Below are 23907 nucleotides of genomic sequence, written 5' to 3'. Positions count from 1 at the left end.
GTCTGTAAAACTCAGTCAAGCTCTTCCATCTTTTCTAGACTACCACTAAAATAAAGAGTTAAGGGCTTATAGCATGCATGTGGGTATATATCTATGTGACAGATAGTTATTGTATTTAAATGACCAATACTATATTTAGAGCTCTGGATGACTAGGCAGCCAATGGGACAGCAATAATGTGTAATTGTCAAAATGTCCTTGCATAATATCATATCCAAACCTACTAATGGGTGCTGAGGTGAAATAGGTAAGTGTCTCAGAAGGATATGAAAGAATAAAACCCTTTATTTACAAGGTGATTTACATTGATAAGGAGGACATGGCCTTGCCTTGCAGCTGCCTGTGACGGTAAAATATTTGTCGAGTCATATTTTTTCTTTTCATTGATGTTCTCAAGAAAAAAAAACAACATACAACTCAGATTGGGAAGCTAGGTAAAATAATGTGTTATTTTGCTTTTTAAACTGATACTTTATGAAAAGAATCTGGACTCATCAAACTATTGAGACTTTTTTTCTTTTTACAAAAAAGTAATTTGTTCATGCAAAGAAAATTCCTTTCTCTTGTCAATTGGTACTGAACAGTACAGTAAATGAGTCAGAGTAGGAGTCATTTGCAGCACTCTCCTTTAGACTGCATGCGTTTACCACTCATTGTCAGGATGGAAAGTGGACTGGCATAAATCAACAGCAGTCAAACAGCAAGCCATTCAGTTAATGCCACATAATGTCAGTCCTTTTCAAGTTTTAGCTTTTTCTATCGGTCGTTGAAGGTCAAAGAATTTTCAAATTCACTCTGACTGATAAATGCTACCATTTGATGAAGGCCTCTGAACACTAAAGCCTCTTTTTCTGTCTCTTGCTGAGGTAATAGCATAGGGAGGCTGTGGCGTAGTGGACTCGTGCGTTGGTGTTCGGATCAGGGGAGCACAGGTTCAAACCCCACTGCAGTCAGCATGTCGTTGTGTCCCTGGGCAAGACACTTCACCCCAAATTGCTCCTGTGGAGATTGCCCACAGTATTGTAAGTTGCTTTGGATAAAAGCGTCTAACAAGTAACATGTAATGTAATGGGAGCGGTGCAGCACTAATTGCTGGACACTCTTTCAAAGACTTATTTGAGTCACTCAGCATATAAAATGTTACATTTATAGTCAACCAAGATGGAATCAGATGTCTTAATAGCCCCATTATTTCCCTCTCATTATTATTGCCTTTGAGTCACAGAGTGTCACATATCTGGAAAATAATCACCCAACTTTCTTAGTTCAATACTTAAAGCTGTACTAAATGAGTCTTCAAAACCTCTTCTGATCATCTGGATACATGAACTGTTCACTAACGGTTGCAAAGTAACAACTTTAAATCATTTTATTGGAAGAGATGACGCTTCATCACCCAAAATACTTATACATAACTAACCAGCATGACAGCGTTAGCCTTATTTGTTTACAACACCAAGCATGGTTCAACTTAATTTCATAGTCCCTCAACAAGTAGTGGTTGAATAGCAGAGGTGGGAGTAAGTCATGCATGTGCAAGTCATGAGTAAGTCTCAAGTCTTAACCTACATGTCCCAAGTCACTGTGGTGAGAGTCAAGCAAGTCAAGTCAAGTCATTGGTCAAGCAAGTCCCAAGTCAAGTCATACGAAATTCTGATGAATAACCCCAGTTTCCGCATTTAAATCAGTTAAAATATTGTGGTTATGAAAAGTTTAGTTTTATTTTCAACATAAACAGCAATGGAGAGTGGGGCGCTGAAATGATAACCCTATAAGTTCTAAAAGGGCTCTAAAGTGAAAACAGGAGTAGAACACAAATATCCCCTTCAGCAGGGTCACAGCATTTCTCCATGGTCTGTCTAAGGTGCTTCTCATAAATGACACTGTCATAGTTTTCCGTCTGTGCACAAAGAAATATTGCATCAAAGCCAATACAACGGAATAGTGTATGTACCAAGGCGCATGGTGTGTGTGTGTGTGTGTGTGTGTGTGTGTGAGCTCGCTGAGAGCAGCAGATCCATCGCTGCTGCTGCCGTCATCAGTCTCTGACGTCACTTCAGATAAATAAAAACATATTTCTTAAAGTAAAATTCAGGACTGTATTATATACAACGATGCACACTTTTGTTTGTATTTCTCCCCTCCTGGTTGCCTTCAGGTCTCTGCATGTAGATATGATGTAAAGTGTGTGTTCCTGTCTACGCTTTCATTCTAACTTTACCAAATAGCCGAGAGCAGCTCTCACAGAGAAATGTACATGAAGGTCTGCTAAATTCTGGCTCTAAGCTGCATGCTGTGCAAAGCCCTCCATGGGTCTAAAGTAAATCTGAAATGAAGCCCTCTGACCTGCATGAGCGAGAGAGCCTGGCTCGCCGTCAGATGCTGGAGGAGGAGGAGGGAGGACGCGGAGAAGAGGCTGCAGGACGAGATCTTCCACCGGCAGCAGCTGGTGGAGCGGGAGGTCAAGATGAGGGCCAAGAACGTTGACATCTACAATCGCATAAATGCTGTAAAGGCCGTATGTGGACAGTTACCAGTTAGCATGCCTCTAGCATCCTTACAGGCAGATATACCAGAGGCACTGAGCACAGTGGACTGGGAATCAGCCAAGCCCCCGGGATGAGAGCTGGACGTTAAAGCAGATGTTCCAAGTGGCCTAATCGTGATACTACATCTTCTGCCTGTGGCGCCAATAGGCAAAAAAATACTTTTTCACATTGACTTGCATTGGGAAAAAAATAAAGGTAAATCAACTACCCAGTTTGAACACCTGAATAGCCCCTATTTAAAGCATCAGGGTTTAAAAGTCTTAGAATGCGCTAAAAGAAGAATTCAGCTTTATTTCCCTATCCATTCATTTGACTAAGACAAGACTGGCAGATTGGAGGCGGGGCTTAATGCAAACTCAAGCGCTCTATTGGTCCAAGACCCCGGATAAAGTGGTCCCGCCTCCAAAGCTTTATCCAGTTCTCTTTATACATCCATGGCAGCTGGCATTATTTTAACTGATGGGGGGGATTCACAGATAATTGATTGCGGCCGCTGTTAGCACTATGGGTTGTGCATCGTTTGCAACCGTTTTAATTTGACAAATAACAAAGTTTGCCAAAAGTAAGTCAACTTGTGATATGATGCAAACCCCTGGAAATGTGGTTATCAATTAATTTGACTATTTTAAAATATATAATTAGCCTTTTTTGATCGTAGTCGTTTGAACTAACAAAACTCAGGTTCATTCGACTTTTATTTAACTTCGCTGAATTGGAAGTGATAAAGACCCCTGCTTTGAATCCTCATGGAGTGGAGGCTTGCATGCATGAGAGCGGATACAAAAAATATCTTCAGCTTCAAAAGACTGTCGTCAAGTGTCGATCATCACGTTGTGAGTCTATAGACGGTTTGTAGTAAACAGATTCCGTATGCCGTTTGTTTTGTAGAAGCAGACGACAAACTGTGATTTTCAGAGCATGTGGAACTCGCGTTTCATGTGTCGGTACAGTAACGATCATTTATGGTTGTGGTGCCTGAGGTGTTACACGTTTACTATTGAAAAATAAGACTAGTGAAAAGACATATATATTATAATATATATTCTGTCCCCTTGCCTTTACTTCCCCTTATACGGAAGCCCCGAGATATAAGTGAGACAAAAAATGTGATGATCAATTTGTTTTACAATTTTATGATTAAAAAAAATATCTGAAAAGAAGTTGTCTCTAGGCTTCCGTACACACTGCACAATTAACACGGGCAAACCAAACTATTCAACTCTGGCAAGGCTGTTAAATCATGTCTGTTGATAGTAGCTGGTATACACATCACTGTTGTAATCTATGTCGAGAAGAAAGGAAACTCAATATACTGTAAAGAGGATGCCTGAATGAAAAAAACAATATTACTATTGAAATGAAACAGTGTTGTATGAAAAAGACAATTTGTACTTATTTTTGTCATTTTAGAAGTTTTATTGTTGGTCAGTTACATTGCAAATTGTATGGTAGTGATGTATCAATCTATCTTTTTTTATTTACTGGTACAGCAGAACACACAGTATAACACACCACACTCACCAACAACTGTCTCTCAGAAATTAAATCCTGGATGCAAACAAACTACCTTCAACTGAACAGCGACAAATCAGATATCATAATCGGACCCACATCCCGCACCAACACCACCCAGAACTTCAACCTCACCCTTGACAACGCCACACTAACCCCCTCTCCTCACATTCGCAACCTTGGAGTAATTTTTGACAGCCAGCTCAAATTCGATAAACACATAAACCACATCACCAGGACTGCCTTCTTCCATCCTCCGCCCCTCACTCTCCTTCCCGGCTGCTGAAACCCTCATCCACGCATTCATCACTTCAAGACTGGACTACTGTAACAGCATCCTGTATGGCTCATCATCCAACATTCTAAATAAACTGCAATATATCCAGAACTGCGCAGCCCGCCTCCTCACCCACACCCGCTCCAGAGACCACATCACTCCCGTCCTTCAAAACCTGCACTGGCTCCCTGTCCGTCAACGAATACACTTCAAAATCCTTCTGCTAACACACAAAGTCCCCTACCTCACCGACCTGATCCACCACCAAACCCCTTCCCGCAGCCTTCGTTCAGCAGAAGCGAACCTCCTTTCTATCCCCACACGAACCAAGCTCCGAACCTGGGGGTACAGAGCCTTCTCCATCGCTGCCCCCACCCTCTGGAACTCCCTTCCACAACACATCAGAGACTGCATCGACCCCCCCCCCCAACTTCAAAACACCGACCAAAACACACCTCTTCAGACTGGCTTTTAATTTGTGAATTATGTTGTGTTGCTGTTTTAATATTTTTGTTATTCTATTATAATATGTGTTGCTGTTTTAATATTTTTTTATTCTATTATATCTCGTTTTATCACCACTAAAGCGTCTTTGAGCACCTGAAAAAGCGCTTGGAAATTAAATGTATTATTATTATTAAAAACAGAACTGTTACACAATATCTCCGTCTGCTTTTCTTCACCTCAGCGGGTTTTAATGTGTAGGTTCCAGTGTCCAGGAGAGACTGATTATTGCTTCATTAACAACAGTTACAGGACAATGGATCGGCAAGTAGAAACAAAAAATAAAATAAAAAGGAGTAAAAACAAATGACAGTCTAAGAAAAAAATGAACATCTAGAAGTTTCTTTCTCCGACGCATTGATTCTGCCAAGTGAGTTACAGCTCGTTGATGACGTCACCTGGAAGAGAAAACGTTGTGTTATTTACCTGTGGACTACACACATTTACCGTTTCAATATGACACTTACAGAAACCCTAGTTTTGAATTCCACTAGGCACAACAGTAAGAATGAAGTCATCACAGATCTTAACAATGTTACTTACTCTGCACAGGGGGAGCTGTACTCAGTGACCGCCTCATCACCTGCAAATATCAACACAAACATCAGAAACAGGGTGAGTAATACGAGGGAGGAAATACGTTGTATGGAAGCCATGAGAAGTTAGTAATAAAATGTTTAATTTGTTTTCCCTTTGCTGTTTTTATGACTTAGGAAAACCTTTGCTAGGAAAATGTTTTAAGTTCCTATTTCTTATTTTATCTGTGACAGAAGTCTTACCAGGTGAAATTAAAAGTTGGCCAGGATAAAACAATTTTAGGATGTGTTGTTATTCTTATTTTGGGCTCAAGAGGCAGGAAGTGAACCATATGAATCAGACATGTTTCCTTTCAGGTATATGCTCCCTGTTTTTAGAGTGCTTGGAAAAAACAATATAAATCCAAATGATAAATTGGATCACAAGGGGAAAAAATTATAAATGATAAATCTTGCCTCTCAGGGCTTCCGTACATTTAGTTAACTTAAAGAAACTGAGCATCACATACATTACAAACTAAGTAACCATGAAGCTCTTACTTGTCTGGTAGTAATCGTAGACTTTGACCACAGCTGGTTTCAGATTCCCGACAGGAACATCCTCCTCCAGTGTCACACTGTATATCAGCGTCTCATCCTTTTTCAACTGCAACCACAAAAGAACAAACTCATACTTTACTATTGACTTTATCACAAGCTCTGCACACAGGTCGTAATGGTTTAAATAAATGATACAAAATAAAGGCTTAATTCATGCATATCTGAGGCACACAGTTGGTGCTTCCTACCCCGTCTAAGTAGATGTTGATGTATCCTTCGTCCAGATCCACACGCTTCACTGAGCGGTCGCTCTTCAGCTAAAAATAAGCACAGAACACACAGCCATCAGTATACACCAATATAAAAATATACTATGTAGTATGAATTTGCTAGAGTCTTACAGTCTGATAGTACTGCACAGACTACATGTGTATTAAAGTATCTAAATATGTGCCATTCAGTGGAAGAACTGACCAGCTCCAGGGAGCTCTTATCCAGAATGTATCCAGACAGCAGCTTGATGTTGATGATCACCATGTTGGTTTCCTCTCTCCTGCCCTGGTACCTGCACACACACACAACACGCGATAACTAACTGTTCACAGTTTTTGTTTTTTACAGTTCAAGGAGCATTGAGATGTTTTTTTGGTATGATTGAATATTTGCGACAATATTTGTACCAACATATACAGTGGTGGAGAGGTTTGAATCTGATTGATTGATTCTGTGGACAGGTGTCTTTTATACAGGTAACAAGTTGATATTAGGAGTCTTTTTTAAAGGAAAAGGACTTCTGTAAGCGGTCTGAATCCTTGTTTGTTGCAAGGGGATACATTTCTGGATTTTTTTTTATATTCTGTCTGTCATTAGTAAAAATAAACCTACCATTAAAATGATAGACTGTTCATTTACTTGTAAGTGGGTGAATTTACAAAATCGGCAAGGGATCAAATTATTATTTCCTTCACTGTATTACTGAAACTAAAAGGTTTCCAATCTCTATTACAGCTAACACACACACACACTCTACCTGACATGCACAAAGAGGATGAGCTGGGGCCTGTTGATGTTGCACTTGGTGTTGGTGGTGATGCTGAAGGCAGAGAAGTCGGCGGGAGGGGGGATGTTGTAGTGCATGGAAATCTGAGAGAGACAGGTCATCACAGTCAATACACAGTACAAAGGAACAATACGCTTTGATCAAATATTCCAGTAACTTAAAAAAAAAAACACATCTGTAGCATTACAATATCATATACTGCTTTTACTTCTTAGTTTACATCAATTTTAGCCCTTTGTGTTGCGAGGCTCTTCTTTTTCTCGTCCTTCGAGGCCCCCCGTACCAAGACCCCAGTACCCAAGTGCGCTGGACGCTCATGCAAATATTCGTAGTGGCCAAACTGTGGTTCTACAACTTCTGCATCATTGGGCCCAATATTACTTTTCCCCATTGACTTACATTGGGAAAGAGATGTCTGTAAATCAGCGGATCATTTAAAAATAAATAAATAAACAAACCAGTATGAACACCCTATTTGAATCCTTAGGGTTTTAAAATGTGTAAAATGCGCTAAAACCTGAATTCAGTTTGATTTTCTCTCTCCATTCTACTGAGCAGAGAGAGGGAGATCGGGTGCGGGGCTTAAGGAGAACTCAAGTGCGCATGCTCTATGAGCGTACATACGGGCACTTTCCTCTCGACAGGCGGGCATGACGGGTCATTTGTGACATTTTGCTCTCGAGAGCATCAGACCATTTGGGCTCCATGCGCCACGCTCACAGGAATGAAGGAGGCCCCTCCTCCGACGCAGTATCCAGTTCTCTTTATACACCCATGCCCCATACCTGTGCCAGGACGCAGCTCTGGCCCTGGGCCCTGATGGTGTATTCTCCGGGGACCTCGCTCAGCTTCTGCTCCTGGTACAGCAGCCTGTTGCTCTGATCCACCCTGAACTCTGTGTTCAGGCCTCCCAGCGAGGTCACAGTCACCGCCGTGTTGCCCTCCGGGCTGTAGGTGGCCGCGCCGTACTTAGCCAGGGCCTGGAGGGCCACCACCGTGTCCTGAGGGAGGGAGGGGTTACAGGAGGAACAGAAATGTTGGTTTAAAGGTGTTTTAAATGTAACCTTAAAATATGTTTTTATCGAGATCTACACTACATCAGGATTACATGTTAAAAAAAAAGAAGTTATAGGATGAAGTGTTTGTTTTTCTGGAGTCTGTGGAAAGAGAAACAAACTGACCTGGGGTTGTCAGGCAGAAATGGAAGAGGTACTCAGAATTGATACTTGTTGTTGTTGTTTATACTATAAGTAAAAGCAGTGATACTGAATTGTAAAAATACTCTGTTACAAGTAAAAGTCCTGCATTCAAGATCTTACTTAAAGGGGACCTATCATGCAAAATGCACTTTTGTACGTCTTTTATACATGAATATGTGTCCCCGGTGTTCCAGGGAACTCACCAAGTGTCAGAAAACACAACCCTCTCTATTTTCCTCCATACCCAAATCTCTAAAAAAGGGGCTGCAACGGATCTGATCAAAACTGATCCAGATTTGAACACTTTACTGACGTCAGGAAAGTGGCGCTACGGCTATTGGGCCAACTCCACCAATCAGGAGGAGACAGCCACGGCCATTGCCGTTCGAAAGTGCTGGAGACGCTGTAGTACATATGCCACGCCTGTAAGTGGCGCTGTCGTCTGCCACAAAAGCAGCGAAGAAGACTTGGTTACCATGGTTACCCTTCCGTTTATTCTCCGCTGTGGCTTTTTTTCTCCCTCCCCGAGGCAAGCGTTTGCTCCCGCTGCTTTAATGCAATGCAATCCCTCCCCGTCGAGGCAAGCACTGTAATTCTCAAGATGTCGATTAAAGTTTAAATCTTCCGGACAAAATTAGAAAAGTGCCGGTCAAAGGTCTTCTTTGTTATTTATTGAGCTTTAAAACAAATGAATAACGACTCTATATAATAAAACACGGAGATCTCTTTTTCTCCCCCTCTTCTGACAGCCCAGCAGCTGATCAGAGCACGTCTCCCCTCTCCTGCAGGGGGGCGTGGTCAGCAGAATCAGACCCGTAGACAGCAAACACATAGAGCGAAATGAGGCATGGCTAAAATGCATGATCTGTTTGGTATTTTGAAAACAGAAACGTATAAATATACCTTATATAGGTATGGCCTTACAATATATCATTTAAATATAGCATGATAGTTTCCTTTAAGTATATTTTGATCCCAATATTTTTGTATCCAAGGTGTTAAATGGTAACTGATAGTAATCATTTTGTATACTGCTGCTGAATATCTTAACCTATATTAGCTTATAGTGTGTATTCAAAGTAACTAGTAACTTAAGCTGTCAGATAAAGAGAGGAGTAAAAAGTACCACGTCTGCTTCCAAAAAATAGTAGAGTAGAAAACTCAGGTAAAGTAAAAGTACCTGCCATCAGGTCAACATTTTGAGAAACCCCTCGGAGTATATGTCTAGGGTTTTATAACGGGTACCTGGTCTGTGGGTGTTTTACGTTCCGTATGTGTTTTATAGTTGAGTGGTGCTCACTCATTAGGAGGGTGCCATCATTGCAAGCATTAACAGATTTTAGCAGGATTAATATACTAATTACTATTTTTGTATGCAATTGTTGCCTCAATTAACTCTCTCTAGACAGCAGCTGATTTTTACGTTGCTACGCCAGGTGTCACTAAGAAGAGTTTTCCCATAAGCCACCTGTGTGTGATGTGTGTTACCTGTGTGGAAGAGAAGCCCCCGTACGGGTTCTGCTGCTGGACCAGCCAGCGCACGATGCTGGAGGAGTAACCCAGGCCGAAGTCTGGCAGGGCCGGACCGGAGAGCAGAGCCAGCAGGACGTAGGAGGTCATCTCCACCTCCAGAGAGTCCAGGCCTTTCCCAGAAGCCCCGGCTCTCTCCCAGTGACGGGAGCCGCCTGTCAATCAGAACAGTGGATTCATCCTTTAGAAGGTAAGCAATGACCGACCCTGTGCACTAGCTCGGTGTGCTAGGTTTTGTAAAATAACTTTTAATCGTCATTTGGCAATGTTTGTAAATGAAGGTGGATAATCCTTAATGGAGGCTGAACTGCATGTTCTAAAAACTAAAAGCATTCATGTTTTCTTCAAGGTGAGTTCTGATTTCTCGTTGCACTTCAAACAGAAGCTATATTGTCTATTCTATGTCTTTCTTGTGACTACAAATGCATTTTAATCTGCGCTTATCTGTTCAGTCTTATTGGCTCTTATGGCTAGAATCCGTATTAAAACAACAATATCCTGACAAAAAAGAAATCTATTATTCCAACATTTCATTTTTAACAGTTTATTTCTTTTCAACTGCCTTCATTGCTTGAAAAAACTGCTTTCACAGAGTTCAGGCTTTCCACTTTAACTAAAATGTCACTTACGTTTAACAATGACTTGCAATCTGACGTAAAGGAATATTAAAGTAGTTAAATAGAAATATGAATGTGTTCAAGGCTTACACTACAACATCTACTTCCTTTCAGCACTTCCATTTTAACAGTTATGCTGATTTCTTTCAATATTTAATTCTGGCTACTATTTGAACTTCGCAGTTTTTTTTTTAATACTATGTCATGCTACAAATTCAGCTTTAGTAAAACATTTATCAATGAGACAGTGTTGTCAGAGGTCTAGCATTAACTTAGATTAAGGAGAAAAACGGAGGTTCAGATGTTGCCGATTCCACCGTCTTACCCTGCGTGTTGGACTTCTGGTTCAGGTAAGTGATGAGTTTGATCCTCATCTCCTCGTCTCCAGCCAGAGTGAAGGTGTAGGACAGCAGCGCGGTGGTGTACAGGTTTTCTTCTAGCTCGGAGTCCACTGATGCCTTCAGACAGCTCAGGCACCTCTGCACCACGGGGTCCTGTCACACACCCAGCACCCACACAGAGGAAACAATGAGCAGCAGAATATAAAGGAGGGAGAGAACTGTATCAACCACAACAATCACCGAGTATCAACCACAACAATCACCGAGTATCAACCACAACAATCACCGAGTATCAACCACAACAATCACCGAGTATCAACCACAACAATCACCGAGCCTTCGCAGCAGCTGGCCCTAGGCTCTGGAACACTATGCCCCTCCATGTGAGGTCGGCCCAGACCCTAGGGGTTTTTAAATCTACTCTTAAGTCACACTTCTTCTCCCTGGCCTTCTAGTCAGAGCGGAGCACGACTCCTGACTTTTCCCTGTGTTTTTTATATATCTGTTGTAATTTATTGTCTTTTATTGTGATTGTAGTAATGTGTTTTTATTACATGCACAGCACTTTGGCTCGACCAAAAATCGCTTTTAAATGTGCTTTATAAATAAAACCTGATTTGATCTGAACAATTAACCATATTCATTTTGTATACGAATTTGAAGTCATTTGAACGGAAATATTCAAACACAGCCTATTTCAAGATGAAGAGTAAAAAAGAACACAAGTGCACATCTCTGAAAGATAATAGTGAAAGATAAAAAGCAATGACATCCACTCAATATTGATGATAGTGCATTTTTTGTAAAATTCCAAAAATGTTGTGTGAGACTACATGTGTTAGGGTAACACTTTAAGTAATAGATCAACATTTACTTTTCCCCCTGTTAATTATTTACAATAAGATATTCCTTTTTAATGACAAGTTGCCACATTTTTGTTGAATTAAAGAGAAATCCACACTAAGAAATATACAAAGTTATACACAAATAAACACCTGTGTATTTTGGATGTTTTGCTCTCAAAATTGTCTGAAAGAGGAGAAGTTATGGGAGCAAATAGCCCAACGTTTTAATATTTACCAAGGCATGAAAACAATTTTTAGTGTTTGACTTAATAATTAATCTAAAGGATCCAGGTTGCAGAATATTTACAGTAAATGTATCATTGTTGCAGTACAAGCACTTATCAGACGAACATCATATGATAACATTTAAAATCAGGAATGCAACAGTGAAAGTTCATCAGAGTTCGAGTTGTGACCGAGACTCACCAAGGTGTTTGTGTCGAGCTCCAGCATGGCAGCTGTGATGTAGGCCGTCAGAGACACATCGTCACTCACTCCTCCCTGTTAGAAACATCACAGGAGGAACAGTCAGAAAACACACTTTTATTCATGTCACTGTCAATACTGGCAACTTAGAACTAAAAAATGCATGTACACACAAGTTGCTATTGCGGTTATGTTGAATACAATATTTATTTTCTAGGCTCCTGCAAAAGCTGCACTAAACAGGTATGGGATTCTTTACACTCAACACTATTTTATTTAACGTAGTAAACCCTTTTCTATCTACAACATTACAACCGGGGCTGCAGATCTTTATAACAACAAACCTTATCTCATTTGCATCCAAAGTGTACCCCCTTCTTGTGATGAAAGTGACAAAGGGTTACAGTATTTAAAGTGTATGATTAAGTTAGATGTTCAAAATGTATTAAAGGTGTTACAAGGTGAATGTGCCATGTATTCAGCAGCGAATGCTGAAGAACTTCCTAGATGGGAATCTCCGTGTGTGTGTGTGTGTGTGTGTGTGTGTGTGTGTGTGTGACTGAGAATAATCCATCGCTCAACACAGTCATCAGCTGACATTAAGAATGATCTATTTTAAGAGCTTTTTATCCAATTCAACTACTTTCCAAAAAACATAGGTACCGGCATATGCCACACATCTTTCATTTATTTTGGTGTTAGTTGGCTTCATGACATGTTGTAGTTGGATAGGCTATAAATAATTTGTTTGGGACTCTGCTATTAGAGTGTGCTGCTTGCAGGCAGGCCTGGGGCTATCATCCCTCCCTGCACACAGCTCTCAGAGACAACATGCAATTTTCTCCTCACATTGAATTAATTCTCTGGTTTATGTCTTACAGGAAGAAAATCACCCACGCAGAGCTCTAAACGACTAAAGGCAGATGATGTGAAACCCTATATTCCCAGCTAAAATGTCCAAGTTTCAGACTGATGTCGTCACCTTCATGCCGTTGTGGAAGAGTTTCCCCACAGATTGGATGCAGCCGTCAGGCCGCTGGAGTTTGGAGAGCCAGCTCCGGGCTTCTTGAATGCGCTTGTCTTCCACAAAGATGTACGGTTTTGCCCCGCCAAAGGACTTCATCACGAAGAGGTCAGCCTGGAAGGACACAAACACAAAGTCTTTATAAACAAATCCAACCAAGTGGGCCTGTGTTCAGTTACCCCCAAATGAACCCTGCTATTCCTCGGAGCCCAGAATAAGGATGGGAAGTAAAATATCCACATATTATATTCTGATTAGTGCTGTACATAGATTCAAAAATGTAATTGTGGTGATCACAATAATAATCTGTGATTAATCACAATAATCATCTGTGTTTAACCACATTAATTTAAATATTAGTATTTACTTGGAAGGTTTGGGGGGAGATAAAACAAATACATGTGCGGTTATAATAAAGAAATGCAAGTGGTAAGAGGGTTTCTCACTTTAATACAACATGATTTCTGAATTGTTGCCGGGAAGTTCGACAACTTCCCGACACTCTAAAACATCGGGAGCATTAATGTGGTAATGTGACATCCCTAATTTTAATATTGTATTTCAGATGTAATGCGTCAAGAAATATTCACAATAATAGATATATTACATTACTAAGTATTTTGTCTTTCTAAACAGTATTGGTCAACCCTGCTAATCTTTACATTGACCAAATTGTCTGTTAAAGGCGATTATTGCCATGTTGTTATATACTCAAAAAACATTCCCGCAGCTGTATTTCCAAGAGTAATGAAAAAATCGACACATAACCAAATGTGCAAATGTTCATATAAGATGCTGATAATAGTAGCTTGGAAAGAAATCTATAATAAAATTGATTTGACTATAGTAAGCCCTTTTTTTCAAGTTTATTAGACCATTCCACCCAATCTCTGTTTGGAATTCTAATTCAATTAAACACTTGAGAGCCCTACTTCCTGCTCACCACAAACACACACCCAGACACACCTCACTGACAAAAATGGGAAAATCCACGTTTAAAAAAGAAATGTGGAAAATTGCAAGGTCTAGTATTCTTTTGTGTATATGTGCTTTCTGTATCGGTGAAATTAAAAACACATCATTTGTATTATTATTTTTGTATTATATAAATTATATTTATTATTTGCATTAATGTTACTATTTTGTCTTATTCTTAAATATTTCATCAAATTTACTTTGCACCTTTCAAATGTATTTTCTTTCAATTTGGTTGTTATTTCTTTGTACAGCCGTCTTGGTTTTTTAATAATTTAAAATGTATAAATGACACATCACAGAACAGAATATTTATTTAAAATAGTAATGATAAAAATGCCTCTTCTTATTAAAACATTTGTGTTGTGCTATATTCCAACAAAAAATAAATTACAAAATAAGGCACCAAAGATCTTCTTATCTAAAAGATATGACACTGGTTTTGCCATCAGCTGTTAATACATATAGAAAATGTTAGGGCTATTACAAGTCATTAGCTTTATCCTAATCATCATGTCGTTACAGATGTTGAGGAGCGTTACTGACCAGGTGTTTCCAGACTTATCGCTATTTCCGAAGGCGCTGTAGGAGCCGTCGTCGTGCTTGTAGGTAAGCTCCCTCTGATATCCTGCAACAATCACACACACATTTACGAAAAAGTCAGCTTTGCAGACAGACAAAAACAAAAGAATAAGAGTGCTGGGGGGCTACACTGGTGAGGCCCAGTTGTTTCACATGCTGGTGAGACGATGATACAATCCCAGCAGGCTGCTTTAAATAATACATCAAGAGTCTGACGGCCTATCAGATGTCAGAATACTGCACAGCATTTATAATACTTGGAGACGAGACTAACTTTTTATTTTTTTCAAGATGAATGAGGTGACATTCATGTAACATAGGGATCTACTGTCTGATGCAACACCTTGTGAACTATTTTCCACTTTCACTGTCTGTCAAAGATGGCACTCACCGCTCTCTAGGAAGCGTGTGGCTTTGTCCTGAATGTCCTTGGTCAGCTGTTCTGTGCTTTTCAGGTAGTTGAGGATGAATATGTTGGGCGCAAACCGCAGCATGTTCTGCTCCCCGCAGCCGGACGGCATGGCCAGGAGCTTGTCCAGGTTCTTCATGGCCCGGCCCATCAGGTCCCCTGCAGCAGCAACAGGACAAATATAACACCCGCACAACATTTCATTCTTCGCAGGTTGGAGGGTGAAAAGTTGGAGCTGTCAACGTTAACACCATGATTAATCGTTAAGCGTTTAAAAAAACAAGTTTGACCCAAACTTCCTCCTGTATTTTCAGCACAGATGTTTACCATGAATCTGGACAAGCTACATATAAAGTACAGACAGGAGAGCTCTCCATGACAAGGTCAGTAATTCAGATATCTTGTTAAAGTTACAACATCCGATTTCTTTCACCAGTATGTCATGCCACCACATCTCTGTTTTATCTCCCGCCAAAATACAAGTAGAAACTATTATTTTAAACTTTTAAGATTAATATTGTGATAAACACGATAAAATGTTGTTATTGATTGACAGCACTATTCAAAATACAGGATAAACTATTTGCTGGTCAATCGCAAGTATTGATAACTATAAAAAAAGAGAGAAAGACTGTGTGACTGACCCAGTACAGAGACAGAGGCCCTGGCGGATCCAGCCACAAACATCTCGGGCAACAGAAGGGAAATCTTCTTCTCCACAGGCCCCTCTGGAAACAAAGAACAGAAAAAAAAGGTTAAAAAAAACAACTTTCCCAGCTTGAACAAAAATGCCTGTATAGAGGCATGTAGCGCAGTGGCTAGAGCCTTGGTGTTGGGATAAGGGGAGCACAGGTTCAAACCCCACTGCAGTCAGCATGTCATTGTGTCCCTGGGCAAGACACCCAAATTGCTCCTGTGAGGATTGCCCACAGTATTGAGTATGTAAGTCGCTTTGGATAAAAGCGTCTAACAAGTTACATGTAATGTAATGTAAATTAAAGCAGCAGCTAATTAGCTTAGCATTTAACCGCACATAAAGCAATAGTTTAGCATTTCTTTTTTAATGGATTAACAAAGAAAAAAAGATTAAAAACAACATGTAAAATGTTAATTAGTGAGTTTTAGAGAGTCTCTAAGCTAAGCTAAGCTAATCGTCTCATGGCTTCTTAGTGATGAATGTTTTTAACACTACTGTAACAACGTAGGGTTGTATTGATTCTGTGTATTTAGTTTAGCAACCGTATACAGCGGTTATGCTTTTGTTCCAACTATTTCACACATACTCATCTGCGATCCGACAAACACAAAAGGCTTCTGAACAATGAATGAGGTGCAGATAACATTTTATCATCCCTCACACTCAACCCCTGACCCTGACTCTGGTCTCCATAACAGAATGAGAGATAATCAAGATGGCCGTTAACCCAGAGGCTTCAGATTACAGACGCTGATACACAGGTTGTGCGTGCTCACCTGCAGGACAGAGGAGAGCGTTATGACTGACCATCTGTGGTGTTCCTTCAGCCTGGTGGAGACAGAGACAAAGAAAATGAGATTGGGTTGAAGATATACCTCAGGAAAACTGGAAGGCATTGTAACAAGTGCAATCTTTGTGTGTATCCAGCTTCTAATACAAGTTATTCCTCGGGGTGCAAAAACTATTAAAATTAATCAATTCGAAATGCTGTTGCCTTGGGCACCATGTTCCTTCATCAACACAAACAGTTAATTTGGACTAATTCTCAAAACTAAATAACATTCATCGTCCAGCTGACCCAAACTAGTGGATAATCCGCCGTTGGAAATAGTCCCAACATTATTGACCATGTCTTTCTGTCTGAGTTATGTTAAACTACAGCAACAAGCTGATTTGGAAAGAGTCTTTTTGTTGGTTTCAGACAGAGGGTGAAAAGAGGTGCAGCAGCACAGGCAGTATGAGAAAAATACATACCTTTTTGAACATTTAACACAGTGTAGAGACACAACATACAAATATGAAAATGAACATAATAGGGACCCTTTAAATAAAGTACATTTACGATTTTCGTCTTCAGTAGAAAGAAATGGCCAACGTGCCATAAACACGGAAAATACATAACTGCCACTATCATTCATCAAAAAGACTGGACACAACAAAGCCAAATAACAAATATAACAGGGTAATACATTTGTGTTGTCTAATGATAAAACAAATTATATTATTAAGTATTTTAAATGTATATAAATTCCTCTTTAGAGAAGGCTCTTCAGATGCAACCACACTACCAAACATGGTCTGCAGGTGGTTCATTCTTCTCAAATCCCTAAAATAGGTCATTTTCCCAAATATTAATGAAAATATTGTCCATATCAGTAGTCAAACTCTTCTGCTCATGCCACCTTGTTTCTCCGGTGTGTTGTGTTTGACAGAGACTCACCTCCACCAGCAGGGTGCGGACCACCGTGTCGATGCTGCCCATGTCGGGGACAGTTGCCACCTCGTTGCCACACCGTATGTTAGTCTTCATGGCTTCAGCGCTGACCTTCAGATTCACCTGACCTGTGGGTACACATAGTCATATTGATTAGCGCTTCCTGTCACCCTGTCACTTTTTGTGTACGGAGGCAGAAACAGTTTCCCGTCTGCTTTCAATCCAACTTATTATCCTCCACACCTCCTGTCTGGTTTCATTCCTCCCCCTGTTTCCCCGTGTTATTCACCCTCATTAATCCCCATTTGCTGCCTTATTATTGCGCTCCATCTCCCACCCCCTCCCTCCCTTCACAGCCCACAATCCTTCACACGGAGGACAAGTACAAGATCCACCCACCCGAGGGAAAGGTTTCGGAGTGTTTCGTCAGAGATACTACCCTGACTTGTTAGTACAAGTGATGTCAGCATAAGAGGAGCGCAATTTGACATTCATCAGAGCCGCATCTCCATCACTGCTGATGGAGACTGATAGAAATCCTCAGCTTTCAGACCAGGCAGCGATAAAACAAGCCGCTGTCTTTGCTTCCAGCAGTGCTGACGCAAAAAGCTGTCAATTCCCTTAAAGCAGATTAATTAGCTTGTTCTGTGTCACTGAGAGTGGAAGTTTAGCAATAACGGAAGAAACAATTAGTATTCAATTATAAAGATGAGAAGATTGCATTATATTATTAGCAACAAAAGCCACTCGGAAGTATTATTTGCTGTAATTACGAGGTAAACTGACCGTGACTAAAATGAATAACACCTCAAACAGTCAGACATTTTTTGATTGAAGCTGAAAGCTGATATCTTGCACAGATATTACATTCAAATCCAGAACGTATTGGTGCCAAGGTGCCCCAAAAAAGAGCATTGAAGCTTACACATTTGGACCATATTAGTGTTTTAGTGTTCTAGACATCACAACTTCAAGCCACAACACAGTGTTTCATGATTATCATTATTATACTATCTCCAATATGGATGTTGTTTTTGTAGTTTTGAAACAATTTCCCCAAAAATATCTAGAAACCTTATAATTGATATTTTTTCAATCAGAATTTGAATCTTAATTAACACCCTATGTATGACAAATTACAAAATAATTATGGATATTTCAGATGAGAGATTTTTGGGTGTATTTCTTTCTGTGATTTCTGTGACTCGTTGAAAAGGGAAAAGCTCACTTAGCAACTGTGATGTCACATGTTTTTGAACTATCAGGAGTTTAATTAAAAAGATAATAGGTGGATTCAAAATCAATATGGATGTTTTTACAGCATATATTCACTTGTAGTGCTCTTTTTAGTCATACAAATCTAATGTTACTAAGCAATACTTCTAATCATGGTTTTTCAGGAGCTTTAAATGGTCAAAAAGGCCAAACTCTCGTTTTAAATGTCCTGTAAACAGAATTAAGCTCTTTCCACCGACCACCAAAGAATATATGGAAACTACGTGAAACAAAACCCTGACTGCCTCATACTGTATAATTTGCAATAACATGTTCATGTTTCTAAACTGAATGCGTCAGCCATCAGTACCTAGGGTGGTTGGAGTTACAATCCACGAGAAAGTCCTGCTCTCCTCCCCGCACAAACACATAATGTACTGGCAGCCGTCGCAGTTTCTGGAGGTGTACTGGTCGGAATCAGCCAGAGTGGTTTAACCTGCAGACACAATCAAAGACAAACATAATCAGAAATACAAATATATAAAATACATGTCCATTATCATCTGGCCGGGGACAACAGCTGGAAATTAGCAATGTTGGCTAAAGCTGCCACATTTACTGTTTTTTGTGACAGTTGATTAATGGGGACTTTCCACGACACTATAAACAAATAAACTAAACATGTAAAAACAACGTTTTAAAAAAGACAATTTGACTACCCTATCCACAGTCCTACGTGTATCCATTCAAATCAATTACATCTGCAACAGCTAGAATATTTACCATAATGCACTTGGAGAGATAGTTGAAGACTGTTGCTTTAAGTGTAAACACCTCCCCTCGGATGACCGAGTAGGGCAGGGGTGAGACTGACAAAGAACGGCTGGAAGGCGACAAGCGCCACGTTGGGCGCCACGCCGAAGCCCACAGATGAGACGCAGAACGCTTCAGCTGCCCACTTAGTGATGGTGTCAGGGACCGTCTTCTCCACGTTCACCGAGCCACTGTCTCTGTTCAAACAAACAAGCAAGAGTCAAATAAAAAAGTAGCATGAAAAAATACATATGCTTAGCAAATTCCATGCATTGCTACTGCACATGAGAGATTTAAGTGCTCAGTAAATTTCAGTGTAAATATTCTTTAGTACAGCTAAAATGATCAATAAATAGTGCATTTGGTTGAAATGGAACTTCATCCCTGCCCAAGAAAACAACTTCTAACAAAACAAAGGTCTACAGCTATGCTAGCAGCTCTGTGAAGTGCTTTGAGTTAATGCTAACATCAGCATGCTAACACTGTCAATGCTAAATTGCTAATATCAAGCAGGTATAATGTTAACCACGTTCACTATCAGAATGTATCATTTGTTAAAGTTGTTTAGTAAATACAAAACATCCAGTAGTTGCTAAGATATTAAGTCAAAAACTACAAATGTTAGCCTCTGTCTGAAGTTAAACACAAAGTTGGAATATCAGGCTTTGTCTGGGCACAACTTTCTCAACAAAATGAGCTAATAAGCAATAACCAGTGGCGAGCCGTCAGGGCCCTCTAGGCCCTCTGTGAGGGCCTAAGATATTCTAAAAAATAATATTTAAAAAATATATATTTTTTTTAAATATATATTTTTTTAATATTATTTGTGTTATATTTTTCATTAGTTTTACAGAAAAAAAAAAATTGATTAAATTGTATTTAAAATCACATTTCCAAAGAAATACATCCTTCGAATCTGCCTGTTCAGTCTCTGTTGAATGTGGAGGGTTACATGAAAGAAGCTCGTCTGGCCCTCTCTGCGATTCACAGAGGGCCCGCTATAGTAACTGAACGAGAGAGTAATGTCAAATGACAGTACAATTGACCAATCATATCTTCCCTCTAAATGGGTGGGTTTTATTATCGCGGACTTTATGACAAGTTCCGCCCGCTGTGAAACTTTTCTTGTTTCCATAGCAACAACAACTTCCTGTCAACAGCGTGAACTCGCCTTCAAAATAAAAGCATGCCAAATTACACTTAAGACATACAACTGCAACGAAAGTAACAAACACAATGCAATATCATTTTCAATGTCAAAGAACACAAATTGGGTTCACAGGTGTTGTGTGGTAGAGGGTCGCTGTCATTGATGCGTTTTGCACCCTGGGCCGTTGTTTTGATATTCCGCTGAAGTATACGCTGTGACGTAATAACTCTTTTTTTTTTTTTTTTTTTCGAGGGAATTGGTGGGGGTCAGAGGGCCTAGGTATAAAGCTCACGGCTCGCCACTGGCAATAACACAGGTGAAAAGTACTTCTGGGGCAGGTATTTTGTCATAAACCAAAGTATTGGATACATTTGAATTATGACGACAGCGGCACAAGAAAAAGAGTAATAAGGATACATCCACTGGGCACCATGAATGACTGTAACACATTTGTGTCATTAGGTTTATTTCACTGGGCACCTTGAATGTCAGTAAGAAATAAAAAGTGTTTGCCTTTAAAAGCTTGAATAGTCACGCTCCTGGTGGTGCTTGAAGATAGTGAGGGGATCATCAATGTCATGTTTGCCGTTAGGAACCATGAATGTCTGTACAAAATTAACATTTGCTAGTTGGCAAAAACGCAGGTAAAAAGTACTTCTGGGGCTTGGTATTCCAGGTATTTTGTCATAAACAAAAGTATTGGATAAATATGAATTTTCACTCCTTGGTGGTGCACGGTAAAAAGTAATTAAGTTATATCCACTGGGCAATGTATGTACCAAATGTGTGTCATAGGTTATTTCACTGGGCACCATGAATGTCAGTAAGAAAAGAAAGAAAAAATATAATCCACCAACGTTATGGTGGCCTCTGGGAATCATGAATGTCTGCTCCCTACTGAATTATTTCCACAACTATTGGATGGATTAACATGAAAATGTATGAAATGGTTGACCTACAGACAACGTCATCCCTAATCTTAACCTTATGTGACAAAAGTCATTAGGATGCATCCTCTGAGTAGCATGACTACCTGCTCCTGACCCGAATATCTCTCGACAACTTTTGTGGATAACTATTAACTGTACGATGTGCTGAACAGACCAAAATAGCCTTTGTGAGAGCCACACTGCTATCACAACTAACACAAATACATTATTTAAACAATAATAGTTACATTTATAAAAAAGGCCCTGGAATCATGTATTTCTATTTGTATCCCTCCAAAAGGTCAGTATTGTATCAAACTTCATTATTGCAAGCAACCTTGACAAAGGCAGCTCATACAAGATACATTCTTCCTGTTCTTACCTTTCACAATAAAAGACCTAGATATATATGCAACACTTTTAAACTAGGGGAACTCAAATTCAGGCATTTTGTTTAAAAGGAACTAAAAAAGAAAATAGAGGATCATGTTGTACCATATTTCATATAAATTAGGTGACACTTATATTCCAACTTTCCATTGAAGCAATTTTGCAACTGTTGCAAATTTGTAACATTGCCAGTATGGACAGTTTTGAAGCATTTTCAAATTGTACAACTTTGTCCATTCTTTATTAAATTGTATGGAAACAGAGATGGGGTCGTTACTAAAAAAAAAGTAATATATTACATATTACTTTTAAAAAAAAGTAATATATTACACTACTTCGTTACTCTCTACATAAAGTAACTCGTTACTTTACTCGCAGGGCCGGCCAGCCACTCCCTACAGGCAGATCACGCAGACTGCTAAGTTTCAAATGTTCTCTTTAGTTCAGTTTCCATTGTCGCATAAGACTGATCCAGATAGCTCTGACCATGGCTGTCCTCTGTCTCCTGCTATCTGTATTTTGCGCAGTATATCTCTGAACGATGCGATTGGTGATTCCACTGTGCAAATGGGCAACATTACCTCTACTATGAAGGATGCTACAAGCCTGTCCATCTCTGCTTTGGTTACCGGTCCTCCAAATTCTAATTTGTGCTGCCTTCGGAATCGGCGGCGGCGCACTCACAACATCCTCACTCTGGGTTCGGGGGTCCTTAGCTATTAGCTTCACCTTAGCATGTGTTCTTTGCAGGTGTTTGTTCAGGTTTGACGTGGTGTTTACAGCAGTGGATAACGCTTCTGGCCTGGACACAGTTTGCACCTCACCGTTACATTCCTGTCTATTCTTCGGACGAACTCAAAATAATGGGCATACCTCCACCCCTCGAAAGTTATCGCTGACTCAGCCATGTTTATGGAGCACTGCACGCGGAGATGTGGACGTGCAAGTCGCGCAGTTACTTTGTAACGCGTTTACACCCAACTCTGTATGGAAACATACTTGGGATTTATAACCAGGTGTAATATTAATTCTTGGCAGATTCTAAAGTGTAACGATTTGCCGTTTGTTTACAGTTCAACATCATTTTTTATTTAATATATGGGGGTCATGGACTGTTTTTTTCCACTATTTAGACAGAAAATGTGATGGTTAATCATGAACATTGATTTCCATTCAACATAAATAAACAATTAATCTTTCTAACTGAAAAATAACTTGTTAATGATATAATGCCTATATTGTTAAACGTAATGTGTTTGCTCACACGCACGTTTGAAAGTCACAAATCTGAATCTTCCTATTCATATATGTTGTTATTATTACCCCACAGAAACTAGGTCCCAGATCCAGGTTTCAGGGAAGAATGTCCTGAGAGTCTCTTTCTTCTGCTCTTCTTCACCACCTGGACTTTGTGGCGGCTTCTAATAGTGGCCCTGGGAACACACAAATAAAAAACAACAATCGAATTAAGCACCACCTAGTGTCAGCAGAAAGTAATGCAAATAATTCAAAAAATATGCAAAAAACAATATATGTTAAAATATATTTTAAGATTCATGTTTAGTCATCTGATTCGTCTGTACATTGCTGTTTTAGTCTGCGTTCTTCCAATTAGTGTCCACAGTGTGCCTATTGAGCCGTGTTGAGCGATGTGGGGCAAGCCCCGATCTAGCCCCTCTCTCTGCTGTCAAAATGAATGGGTGCTGTAAAAACTACACTGCGCATGCTCAAGAGTATTTTTCTATTCAATGTGTGCGGCAAAAGAATAATCAACATAGGGGCACTGTGCTGACATACCTACCAAACATCATCTCATAATTCAGAGAGCTGATTGGCTGTAAGTATGTGTGCCGCGAAAATAGTAGTTGTAAAGAGGAGAGAGAGAGAGCAGCGTATAGCGATTAAAATCAGTAAAACGGACAGAAAATGAATGAAGTTGACCATCTACTTCAGCTTTGGTAAGTTATTTTAAGTCATATCTTTTGTTGATCTTCTGTGTTTTGCCTATAGGCTATTGCTCTGCTGGATTGATTGATATTGTGACCTCGGTTGATGAGTTCTTTTCCTTATATC

General features: G+C 39.8%; 1 protein-coding gene across 1 annotated transcript; it reads right to left on the bottom strand.

Annotated features, from left to right (window-relative positions):
• Positions 1-5381: 5381 nt before the first annotated feature.
• On the bottom strand, positions 5382-23250 carry LOC117494930 (alpha-2-macroglobulin-like; the record flags this gene model as incomplete). The annotated part of the gene is given in 19 exon segments (XM_034145940.1): positions 5382-5425; positions 5919-6024; positions 6167-6235; positions 6393-6483; positions 6949-7061; positions 7764-7979; positions 9666-9862; positions 10650-10818; positions 11937-12011; positions 12919-13074; positions 14478-14563; positions 14909-15085; positions 15571-15654; positions 16400-16451; positions 17344-17465; positions 18923-19041; positions 19328-19413; positions 19415-19562; positions 23158-23250. Coding segments are annotated over 19 exon segments (2203 nt in total), but the record flags the coding sequence as incomplete, so codon positions are not given.
• Between the last annotated feature and the right edge of the window lie 657 nt (positions 23251-23907).

Source organism: Trematomus bernacchii, unplaced genomic scaffold (assembly GCF_902827165.1).
Source record: "Trematomus bernacchii unplaced genomic scaffold, fTreBer1.1, whole genome shotgun sequence".
NCBI lineage: Eukaryota > Metazoa > Chordata > Actinopteri > Perciformes > Nototheniidae > Trematomus > Trematomus bernacchii.
This window is presented reverse-complemented; position numbering and strand designations above follow the sequence as displayed.